At 47.0% G+C, this 13,046-nt stretch overlaps 1 protein-coding gene across 1 annotated transcript in view; it reads right to left on the bottom strand.

Moving 5' to 3' along the window:
* Positions 1-686: 686 nt before the first annotated feature.
* LOC135245458 (forkhead box protein P2-like) overlaps positions 687-13,046 on the bottom strand; it is a 118,951-nt gene continuing 106,591 nt past the window's right edge. The window contains exon 19 of the mRNA XM_064318497.1: positions 687-843. Coding sequence (XP_064174567.1) covers positions 734-843 — 110 coding nt within the window. The 3' untranslated portion in view covers positions 687-733. The remainder of the gene's footprint in view (positions 844-13,046) is intronic.

Raw genomic sequence — 13,046 nt, 5'->3', positions numbered from 1 at the left:
TCACAGACTGCAGGAGGAGGGCACAGTGCCATTCACAGACTGCAGGAGGAGGGCACAGTGCCATTCACAGACTGCAGAGGGGAGGGCACAGTGTACTCCTGCGTCTTCATGCTCCACCAAAGCCTTCTCCCGCGATCACGACCGGATCGTTCACTCGTTTTGAAGTCAGTGCATCATAGCCGTATCTCCACTACGCATTAAAGAAACATCTGGTTATCTGTTTTTACTGTGAACTTTCAGTATGTGAAAATAGTTTCACAATTATAATAATAATAAAATAAATAATAAAAGTTTGGGTTTATCATCTTTCTCTTTGAGGGTAAACCCTCATGTACAGACTAACACAGGGAGGGGGAAGTGTGTGTGTGTGTGTGTGTGTGTGTGTGTGCGCGCGTGTGTGTGTGCTGAGGGGGTACTAAGTAAAAATCTCCCTAATTTCAGGACACAGCCACTCAGTCGGCACAGAGTCCACTTCCTCTTCCTCATCCTCATCCTCTGAGCGTTCGCCACACTGCGGCTTAATTTACCGCTGTACCGCGCAGAGCCGCGCAGACGGACGCTACCCTTCAACCGCCACGCCGCTGAGGACGATCATCCCCTGCTCTCCCCCCCAGCTCTGTCTGTCTGAGTCTCACATCTCCCCCCCGCCCGCCTTTTAAAGTGCATTCAACTGTCAGACAAAGAAATTAATACCCCAAAGTGACTGTATTTTAATTAAGCAATTTCATGCAAATTACAAAAATCTCTTTTTTTTTTTTTTTTTTTTAGATTGTTGAAATAATATACTGCGTGAAATGGAAGGCTGGCTGATCTGATATGCATGGAGTGTTCTTCTTTCAGGCTCTGAAAGAAGACAGAGAAAATGAACTGAAATGCTAATGTCTAATCTATTATGCAAACAGTCAGATACTTACACAGATATACATGCTTCTCTTGGCATGGCTAAACTTGGCTCTTTAATTTAATGCATTTGACGCCTGAATCGCAAAGTAATCTTCGTTTTTTCTGAGCGGGGCTTTTGGGATTGGTTGTGTGTTTTTTTTTTTCTTTTTTAGGGACAGGAATGAGACTCAAGCAGTCCCAGCTCTGGGGGGTGAGATTATTTAGATAATGCTTTCTGCACTAGTCCACCACACACCCATACCCGAATGGGGCGAGGGTCGGGGGGGGGGCGAGAGTTACAGGTGGCATCCGTTAAAGCAGCAGCAGACACGACAAGGTAATGATGCAGGATAAAGACACGCAGTTCATTCTCCTGGGCTCTGCGTCTGAATAACAGTTTAGCTTGACATGCACAGGTGGAAATGAACTAAAATAAAACACAACTTTTAGAAGATAAAGGACAAATGCATGAGATTATGTTTAAAAAATTCTATATATATACATATATATATATATATATATGCTGCAGAAGCACAGACAGCAGCAGCAGCAACACTCCATCATGGACACGCTGGCCACTCTCATTCACACTCTACTCCTCCAGCCATTATAATGTCAAGCTTTATCTTTTTTTTTTTTTGTTCAGCAATCTGTGCGCCCTGTCTCAGATCACGAGACGGTGACACGAAGTGGGGGGGGGGGGGGGGGGGGAGTACCCTCTCTGTGTTTGACTGTTTTTGTCTGCGTGTGGTGAAAAGCCGGTCCCAGAACAGAGCGCTTCTCTGGCTCTTCAGAGAGAGGGGGTCGTAAATCACCGGCGAGAGTCTGCAGTTCTGACAGCCTGGAACAGCTCAATCTCTGCCCCACACCCCCGCCCCCGCCCCCGCCCCCGTCCCGCACGGCCGGCGGGACGTCCCGCTCAGTCAGGCTCCGCCCCCCTTCCCCGAGCCCCTCGGAGAGATTCACTTTTGTCATCAGCTGAACTGACTCTGCTGGGGCCACAGCACCACAGCGTTACTCATTCATGTAGGGTTTGTTTAAAACAAGGGGGGTTAATGTGTAAGGTGCTAAGCTCTTGGGCGATATTAAAATTTCATGAAGGACTGACCAAAAGGTTGTGAGGCATATTTAATCCTCTGAAGCCCGCCCCGGATCCTTCTGCTTATGTCCTCTACCTGCTCGGCCTCCTCACTGCAGCCCAGCACTAAGCAAAACGATGAAGTAAAATGAGACAGCGAAATGGTCATCGAAGATCACAAAGTGAAGCATTTCCTTTCAAGGATATTTTTGGCAGTGCCGTGGGGAAAAAAGAAAAACACAGCCGAGAGATTCATTCAAACTTCACAGGCGTTTAACAGATACTCTGGTCCAGAGTGGCTTGCAATGGCAGCACAAGAGAACAGACCAGTGCAGGATTCCCCAGAGAAATGAGACTACATTAAACAAACAACAGAAAAGAACAACAGCCTCTATAAAATAAAATAATAATACATAATTAATAAAAAGATCAATCAATAAAGAAGTTACACCTAATCTGTCGCAGTCCGGGTCAGAAGATGGCCACCATCTCTGTTGTTCGGACAGCCACGGGGGGGGGGGGGGGGAGACTCATAGGCAAAGGACACATAAGGACACGTGTGGATTGAATCTCACCCATTGCCTCCGTCTTCTTGCATAGGATTGGAAGGGCGGGGGGGGGGGGGGCGGACAGAGAGACTCCATAAATCAGGGCTCTGAGGGGCTGTCTCCCCCTCCATAATAAGGGTCATTATTTAGGCAGAGCCGCCATCACAGGACCGTCCCGCGTTCACACTCACTCTGCTTCTGCCTAAACAAACAGCTCAGCCACACAGCGGCAAACAGGACAAGGGTCAACCTGACACGAAGCAGAGGGGAACCTATCCCTGGAGCATCTACCCCTGGAGCATCTACCCCAGGAGCATTTATCCCTGGAGCATCTACCCCTGGAGCATTTACCCCACGGGGGTTCCTGGAGAGGAGGGGGAGGGACGGTACTACCAAAAGTGTGCGCGTGCGTGGGTGTGTGTGCACATCTTAATGTTATGCACTTCACTAGAGGCTTCTGGATAAACACAAGTATTATTATTATTATTATTATAAACACAGAGACACATACACACACACATCTCAAATGAATAGTTGTTGTTGTTAACAAAGACAACTCATTAGGGCACTGTTTAGGGGATCGATTTGCTACCCCTTTGAAAAGGGACTGCGAAAGAATGATAAATGAACTGGAGACAGGCGGCTGCCATTGGAGACTGCGGAGCGCGAAGAGACTAAGCAGGATAAATAATGACTACAGCCATTTCCCCACAGGAAGAACTATTTTAGTACAAAGGAAGGAGATGACAAGCCGGCTTTACACACAACATACAGCCAGAGTAAATATCACCTGCTTTACACACAACATACAACCAGAGTAAATATCACTGCTTTACACACAACATACAACCAGAGTAAATATCACCGGCTTTACACACAACATACAGCCAGAGTAAATATCACCTGCTTTACACACAACATACAACCAGAGTAAATATCACCTGCTTTACACACAACATACAACCAGAGTAAATATCACCGGCTTTACACACAACATACAGCCAGAGTAAATATCACCCGCTTTACACACAACATACAGCCAGAGTAAATATCACCCGCTTTACACACAACATACAGCCAGAGTAAATATCACCCGCTTTACACACAACATACAGCCAGAGTAAATATCACCTGCTTTACACAAGTCCTCTCCCATTTCTGGCTATGCTTCCACTGAATAAATCGACCGCATTTGTGAAACGACAACCTCCAATGTTCTCCTTGGAGCATCCGAATGCCTTCTCAGCAGTGGTATGTTACTCGTCAATGATTCGTTCGTTTTGAACAAATTTTTTTGGTGAACGAATTGTGCCGACACACCTCCATGTAAAGATTCGTTCATTTGGATCAGCTCTTAGTAAATTGCAAATTTACCATTTGCTGAAGCTGCAGCTGCTCCTATTTAACTATTTTCACCACTGGGATGGGAGGACCAGAACGTGAATACTATATTTGGCAAGTGCGTGTTTTATTAATGCGAAGGATACAAAAATGACTCACAAAAACTCGATTCATTTTGATGTACTGACTCAAATGTACCGATTCATTTTAATGAATCGAACTTCCCCACGCTAGTTCTCAGCGGAAAGACGAACGCTCCTCGAGGATCGTAGCGGCTCACGGAGACGGTGGGGCGGAGGAAAACGGAACGACAGCTTCGTAAATCAGGGACAACTGCTCAACAAGGAGCGCCTGCTGACGGATAGAAAAAACGATCTGAAATCTGTCAAACTCATCAGTGCAAGTATGAGCCAAATTTAATAATCTTAAAAGAAAATAAATAAATCCCCTTGGGTATTTCTTCTCACTGAAAAAACAAAACAGCCCAGTGTAAATCAATTGCTCGCAAATCCAATTTTCCAATTGGGAATGAGCGGAAACTTTCAATTTGATTCAAAACAGCGCGGCAGGAACAGAGCTCAGCTACGGCACTTTCATCTGGTTTGAAAGCAGGCAGACTAAACGCAGATGAGATGCTCAGCACTGCTAACTGCCGTATGTGACACATCTCACTGCCATTTCATTTCCACAGTACAACAGCGGCCTCTCTCCTGCTAACTGTAATGCCACATTAATAATGCCAAGGTGCTACAGCATACACCAAATACAAAATGGACAAAAAATAAAAACTATGATACAATTGTCGACAAATGTAAATCTTGATGGCTTATCCTTGGTCTCGTTAAATCTTATATCAGATCTATTACCTGTTCAGCAGATTAGTTCTTTTTTTTACAGATGACTTTTCCCCTGAAAGAACTGAGATTTGAATTCAGTAAATGTGTGTGTGTGCTCCAGTTGATTTTTTAAATTTGTGAGGAGAGCCGTGGTTAGCTGGGTGCCTAAAAGAAGAGCACAGTACACCCCCCCACTACAACCTGATTTGCAGGAGGAACATCCCCAATAACACAGGGCCCCAACAGTATGCTACCTGGGTTTAGAGCCGTAGCTGTACATGTTACACCTGAGTTTCAGGTGAATTTAAAGGATGGATATTGGCACTATTAAGAAAACTCTCTGTGCTGTGACAGGCCTACACACAGTCATTAAAAAAACTCCCAGCATGCCGCAGTCTCACAGAAGCCATCACTAGACCCAGCCTCACCTCATGAGGTGGGGGGGGGGGGGCCGTCGCCAGGTGAACAGAGGCGGGAGTAGCGGGCGAATTAAAAAGTTGGGAAGACGGAGCGGAGTTTGGAAAAGGAGCGGAGAGGACTGATGTGACAGCCCGTTACCTGACTTTACCAGGATCCTTATCATGACACACCGCCTGCCCCCCCCCCCTTCTATGCCTGCTTTGGCACGCTGCCTCAGCCACCTGCCCATCAAACACCCCTCCTCCTCCGCCACGGCCACCCCCCCACCCCCCACCCCCCCGTGACACAAGCCGGCAGTGAGAGGTGAGGCGACAGCGTTGACGGTCACTCCTGATGCGATGCCGTAACGCTGGCTGACAAGAAAAAGGTCCTGCATTGTGACACCGTTACATAACACGGGGAGGGGGTGGTGATGGGGGGGGGGGGGGGTGGTGATGGGGGGGGGGGGGGGGGGCAGCTTCAGTAACACGAAGGCTTGTCACCACACAGCTGTTATCAAATCACCTGCGAGCGCCTTCCGATGCGACCCTGGAACAGCGCCCAAACCTCTGCTGGGTTTCAGACGCACGCCAGGCTGCCGTGGCATGCCACTGGGGGGGACATCAGCTCATAAGAAAACGCCTGAAATCCCCCCCCCCCCCCTTTTCGGTCAGCCCAGCGCAGGCCCGTGTACGGTGTCCTCACTGGGACATGCCACGCTCATTATTCCACAGCATCGGCCATCAGCCTTCTTCACATCGCTGTCATTCTTCAAAATGGCTTCCGCTGTTAAAGTTTCCACATCACGCCCTGCCTCGGACAACATGGCTGCGTCTGCAGTGACCAGAAACGGTCCAGCTACACCGCCCACGAGCACTCCTGACCCAAAAAGTGCCAAAGAACCCTAACATACAAATTAGCTGTAACACCACGGTTTAAATGTAATTCAATGGATTTTTTTATGTCTCAGGCAACAATGCTGTTTTATCCAGCTTGATTTCCCCACGCGCCGTAAATAAAGTTCTGCCAAATAGAATTTAAATGAACTCCACTCGAGCGCAGCCTCCAGCACAAGGTTTTTTCCCATCGAAGGCATTTACTGGTGACAGCGCAGCATTAAGTGCCTCAGGAATAATGGAGAAGAGGCAAGCAATCACTTCTCAAAACAAGCCGGCAGTAAACGACTGTGGGACTGTGGTTTCATGCCTGAGCGCTGTCTCGAACACGCCACACCTCGGGATGTAATTAATTGTGTTGGGCGCTGGCAGTGTGCAGATACGGCAGCCAATCGATACTCAGCTTCAGCCACTTTAAAACAGGAACGCCACTTATCATAAGTGCTCTCCGTTCATCCTTATTTACAGACAGAAAACAAGCATTCATTCATTCACTCACTCACTCATTCACTGCCCCTGTTTGAAGTCAATCCAGAGATCTGCACAGCAGGATAAGGACATATTCAGCCTGAAGAGGTTGTGTTCCATATTTCAGCAGAGTAATAAAACTGGAAGTGTAAGTACATATGATAAATATGCATCTTTTGGTAAATATATTGTAAATATACTATACAGGAATATTGAGCAAAGTTTAAAAATCACACACACACACACACACACACACACAGACAATACCTGAAAGTGCCAAAAACATGTATATATTGTAATGTGTAATATTGTGACGTTTATTTCACCTGAATATACTGCAGTTCTGTAAGGCTTAGCACACCTGTACAGCCTGGTTCTATTGAGGTCCTTGCGGCTTGGAAACAGAACTTATCCTCCATCCATTAGACCGGTGAACAGAATAACACTGAAGCTCATAGCTAATACCAGATATCACTGGAGAGAGGCCCCCACCCCCAAAAAAAGTCTGGTCCTTTAAATGGAGCCTACGCTCTAGAGCGAAGGGGGGGGGGTGGGGAGAGAGGCGGAGGGGGACAGTTTTCATGCTTTCATTAGCAATTTAGTGGATTGATGGATGATAATCATCTTCATTTCATTTCTCTTTTTCTCGTCCAAAGAAGAGAGAGAGATGACGGGGGGGGGGGGGGGGTTGGGGGGGGGGCGGGCGGAGGGGGAGGGGGGGGGTGACAAGGGCCCTATTCATTCCGAGAGCTGCACCGTGCTAATTTATATGCTTTACATATCAAAGACCACAACAGCACGCCAATTTACCCTAAGTATTCAATTTACTTACATAATTACATTACATTGCAACTCTTACAAAATGGCACCTAAATGCACTTAGATCTGTGTTATAAAACACAATAAAGGGAAGTAGTTTCCTGAAGGGCAGACCGGTAGTTTCTGCTGCTAGTCCGAGGCTCATCCCCCATCCCTAAATATATGTGTAGTAATTACCTTCATTATAAGCATATAATAACACAGGTAAAAAAAATCTTTAAATGAACACATGTGCAGACTAGAAAGTAATTGTTTTTAATTCTCAGGACATTAAACTGTACTGAACTCAGTTATAACGCTGTAATAAATTAGTTATATGACCAACAGGGATGAGGCATTGCATTATTTATGCCATTACTTTACGGGTGAGCACTGGGTTTAGTTCATGGTTAGGGATAAATCAATGTGTGTATTTGGCCCACTCCTTACAGAGAAACTCAGACTGAAAAAAGGCCGGACCCAGCGAAAGCTGTGTTTTTTAAGCCCACGGTCGTCCTCAACCCCGTGGAATTTCCACACTGACAGCCGTCGATCGGTCATTATTGATACAAAAGAGTGAAGTGGAGAAGGGACCTTCTGACAGAGCTCGGCATCTAATGAGTGTGAGGCTATCGATCAGCGTCGAGCCTGGGCTATGCAAACAGACAACAGATGAGTTTCTCTTTTAGAATGTAAAGGCTTTTGCATCCGTGCGAACAGAGCAGGGTATGAGTTCAGCCTTGGCGTCTTATGTAACCCCCCCCAAGAAAAGCCTGAACACAAAAGGCAACAAACACAGCCAGCTTTAATGAAAGGACCGCAGGGTCTGTTTACATTCATTTCAACACGTTCCAAAGGTCTCCAGCAGTCTGTAATGATTTTTCTGCAGTCAGATTAACAAAATCAAATGGGGCTTATTAAGACGTGATTAATACGGTATTTTTCTTTGTTCAAAATTAACAGCTGCCCACTTTCCCTTTCAAAGGGCAGAGCTAAGCCTGTTTAAGAACGACAAATAAACGGTCTGAAGTGAAGACTAACAGCATTAGCTGCATAAATGAGCAGCAAAAACAAGGCTGGCGTGTCTAGCCATAATTATAAAGCTGCAGAAGAGGATTATGGTGCTGAAGACAGAGAGATTATGTGTGTCCTTATGATCCAGTGGTAGTTTCATAACATCTCTAACAGAAGCTTTTGATACAACTTCCACTTCTCTAACTATACCTATTTTTTTGTCTACCTAAATGGATGACACAAACCTGAACCTGAATGGCGAATCAGAACAAAGAAATATGCATAATTAGCAGAAATATGAACTGTCCAGTTGCTGCACTGACCAATCAGAAATTAACATCATTAACAAAATGTGCACAGTACAGCAATGATGAACAAGAATGCAGTAACAAACAAGCTTTTCAGAGGACTGATTAACTAATTACCTGAACAAAATTCTCTTACTGTAAAAGAATGCCCCCAGCCTCAGCAATAGCCTCCCACATCATTGCACTAAATATAACAATTTAGAGGAAGCCAGTATTACAGAAATCAATATCATTATAAAAAAATATTTGTATCATTTTCACAGAGGAAAAGACCTTCAGTTCTGCTTCAAACGTTCCTCTTATCATTGATAATTACACTGATATGAATGATCAAATGAGCAGAGTGTACAGGAGGCAGTGAGAAATAATCTCTGACAACATTATATTAGCTCACGCTTACACCATGAATAATTATACTCGCCACAAACGTCCCGCATTAAATTATAATTTTGCGCATTTATGCATTATTACAGTATTTTATCTCGACAAATTTCTTATTTATATTTAATTGACGTAAATGCGCTTCGTAGCCAAGAGATGCTTTTGCGTTAATGAGTTTACACTTAAAAGTGCTGGTACAGAATGAGTGCTTAAATGCAGAAAACTAGGGGGTGTGGGGGGTGGGGGGGGGGGGGCAATTAAGCAGACAGCCCTACTGAGAGGAGCAGATGTGTTTTCGTTTTGGGGGGGGGGGATTTCCTCGAGCAGCGCTCTTAAACGTGCCATTAAATGATGGTACGAAGCCTGAGAGAGATGGGACAGAACGCTGGAGAGAGCAGCATCGCGATGTGGTCCTATCGCTTCCACCGCACCGGCTCGGAGACAGACGCACCCCATAAATCACGCTTCTCTCCCGCGGCTCGTCCACTGTCTCTCTCTCTCTCTCTCTCTCTCTCTCTCTCTCTCTCTCTCTCTCTCTCTCTCGCCCGCTTTCTATTACCGCCGGTGCGTGACGCTTCATAATCGGCGACCGTCGCCGTCCGCGCCGTTTAAAATCCGGCCCCGGCAACCGATCGCGGGCCCGCGGCTCGGCGCTGCGCTGCTCGGCTCGGCTCGGCTCGGCCCGGCCCGGCCCGGCCCGGCCCGGCTCGGCTCGGCGCGGCTCTTTGTCTGAGCTCGTCCGAAAAGGAGCGGGGCAGGAAGCGCCCGTGTCTGCGGACGCAGGGAAGCTCGCCGGGCGCGTGGAATCAGCCGGAGGAGGAAAACGCAGTTACAGGAACGGGCTGAAGCCTGAGACACAGTCACACGCAGAGCTCCATTAAACTCCACTGCGGCTCTGTCTCACAGTGCTGCATACGCACACAGGATGTGCTGTGTGACTATGACACATCATGACAGGGGGCTTCTTCTCAAAAATGTTCTGAATAAAACCTATCCTAAGGCAAGCACTTAGCGAGCGCTTGTTCATAAAATCATTATGAGGTGTTAGTTGACAAATAGGACAGCATCAACACTGAAAGCATTTACAGCGTTTTACTTTAGGATTTGACACATGTATTTATGCTGACTAAAAGCTTTAAGTCCAATATAACTCTTTATCTGGGAACTTTAAAGATATATGACAAGCACGACTATCTCAGAAAACATTCTTGAAGCTGAGGGTTACATAAATTCGCTTACATTTATTTATATAAGATGCAATTATGCATATGACACCAATTCACAACTGGCACTAATTTATCTGATTAAACTACTGTACTTGGCTAAGCCAAAGAGAAATGCATTAGCACTGAAAGAGACACAGCACACATGAGCAGACACACAAACACGCACACAACATTTCAAACTATCACACACTCACACACACATGCTCACACACACACACACACACACGCACACACACACACACACATGCTCACACACACACACGCACACCACACACACACATGCTCACCACACACACACACACACACATGCTCACACACACACCACCACACACACACACACACACACACACCACACATACCACACACACACACACACGCACACACTCTCATACTTGCATAGATGCACTACATTACATTACAGGCATTTAGCAGACGCTCTTATTCAGAACGACTTACACAACCCCCCCCACCTTTTTAAGAAGAACGTTCGAACAGAAAATGCTCTCTCCCAGTTTGAATTTGTTATCCCTGATTTCAGTGATATCTCTTTATAGCAACAATTACACAGCTATTTCAACGCGCTCGTGCCTGATCCAAAGGACAAGGCCTGCTGTTCCCCAGGCGGTGAAAACACTCAGTTACATCTTTTTCTGTAACAGTAGCCAGCCTCGATAAATCAGACAAAGTGATTTATGAGTACTTGTCTGCCTGTGATCCAGCTTAAATTCGGAGGTCTTACATCACAACTTCCGAACCACACAATAAACTGAAAGCTGAAGATACACTGTCAGAAAATGCGAGCTTCTGAAAATCACTGACATAAATCTAAGGGAAGACTCCTGATGCCGCCGGGCGCTGTGAGACTGGAACAGCGGCCGCAGCGTCCTGCTGAAGATTTCACACAGTCAGGCGCCTGCCCGGCCGTTTCTCACTCTCTCTAAATATATATGAATATAAACACGTGAGCTGAAGTCCTTAACACAAGCATGTCAGCTATTGCAAAGAAAGCCCAGAACATCAACCGTCGCACGGAAGGCCGCTATCACTGGATCACAGCACTGAAACAGCACCTGATGGGCGGGCGGGCGGAGGGGCGGACAGACAGACAGACAGACAGACGCACGTGGGCCGGGTACATAAACTCCCGCTCCTCCTCCCCCTCCGCAGCTCGGCTGATGAAGGCCTGTCCGCTTCTACACAAAAACAATTTAGAAGCCTCTTCCTCTCTGATTCCGGTGGCGCGGAGCGACGCGCGTGAGGTTTCCCGCCCACCCCTTCCTGACAGCGCGCTCTGACGCTCGTCTCCTCAGCTCAGCCCGTCACGGTTCAGGCGATGCATTATGTCCCGTTTATTGCATTTATTTTATGTTATTGTTATTCTTTTCACCGGGATTGCTGTCTCCGACAAAGAGCTTGTGACATGCATCTTACTTTAATTTTTTACTGAACATTTTACTGTGTGTGTGCAAGCTTCTCATGGGCTCTCATCCGCAAAACCAGGGGGGCTTGTGATGGCGGAGCAGGCCTCTCTCTCACCCAGAGGGGAACCTGTGCTACCCCAGGCAGGGCTGGCCAGAGCCCACTCCTAATTCAGACAATCTTGTTTTCTTTACGTCGTGTTCAGCTGCCATGGCAACGTCTTTATTGCAGACTGCGAAACCACCGAACTGGAAGAGGTGAGAAACATTCTCTGTCATTTTTCGACAGGGAAAACGAGCTCAGGTGCGTTCTGACTACCTAAGTGTTATTTCTTTATTAAACTGTTTAATACAGAGTTGCTGCGTGGTTGAAATGCCTTCTATTCCCATCAGAAGGCAGGAAAAGAATTTCTGCCAGTGTCGGGTAATGTTCATGCTTAGTTTAAACCACCTTACAAAAAGGAAAGAAAAAAACACTGCAGATTCTGACATATATCCTTAAATTCCCTTTCAATCACTTGTCTGTTCGTACCATAATACATGTCAGTTCTGACGTGCGATGGAGCTGAGCTGTGAAGCGCTTGCTGAAAGTCAGGTCTCACTTTTCAGGCTTATTTTTAAGGCTTTTCACTCATCTCACATCCGTCTGTGTGGTTCCACTATCGAAGCCAGGCAGCGCATCACCTGCCGAGCTCACACGGAAGACGTTAAAACACCGTCACACGGGCCTGTCCGAGGCGGTCTACACCGATGACCTCGGCTGCCGGGCAAGGCCAAGCCGGGCGGGGCTCTCCCAATTGTCGAGACGCGGCGAGCAGATTCCTTAAACACGCGTGTCGCATGTGGAGGAACTCTTACTCACAGAACCGCCGTGTCCCTCAACAGCCCGAACAGCAGAGAAAATTCTGAGAACTCTCCACAGGCCTGTGGAAAACTCTTCGAAGGACATATTTTAGAGCCTGACCCCAATCCCCCCAATCTCCCCCACCCCCCCAAACCTGCCAAACCCCCATGGGGGCCTTCCGTGCTCCCCTCGTCTTGCTCAGAGTGCATTAGCAGCCAGTGACATCACTTTCTCCGTCTATTTTTCCTTGTTGTCGGAGGAACAGCCCAAGGGCACGGCAGCGAGATTCGACAGCGGGCCCAGACAGTGGGGTGGGGCGGCGGGAGCTGTACCCCTCTCTCAAAAACGATACGAGCGCTCCCCTCTCAAACCACAAGAGCTGATCTGCTGTGCTTTATTACCTCATTCCCCCACGCTAACACAAACAAGGAACGTCTGTTTGCTCATCATCCACCTGTCAGGTACAATTAGGAGTGAAAGCTGTGATCACAGCACCGGCAGGCTTGCCTGAGACGAGCTGGAGGCTCAGCTGTGCGCTCGAGAGGATTTCACCCGAGAGAAAACATTCAAGGGCGAAAAAAAACAAAAAACAAAACAAAAAAACTCACA

This window comes from Anguilla rostrata, chromosome 19 (assembly GCF_018555375.3).
Source record: "Anguilla rostrata isolate EN2019 chromosome 19, ASM1855537v3, whole genome shotgun sequence".
In the NCBI taxonomy this organism is placed as follows: domain Eukaryota; kingdom Metazoa; phylum Chordata; class Actinopteri; order Anguilliformes; family Anguillidae; genus Anguilla; species Anguilla rostrata.
The sequence above is the reverse complement of the archived record's forward strand: the minus strand, read 5'-3'. Positions and strand labels throughout refer to the sequence as shown.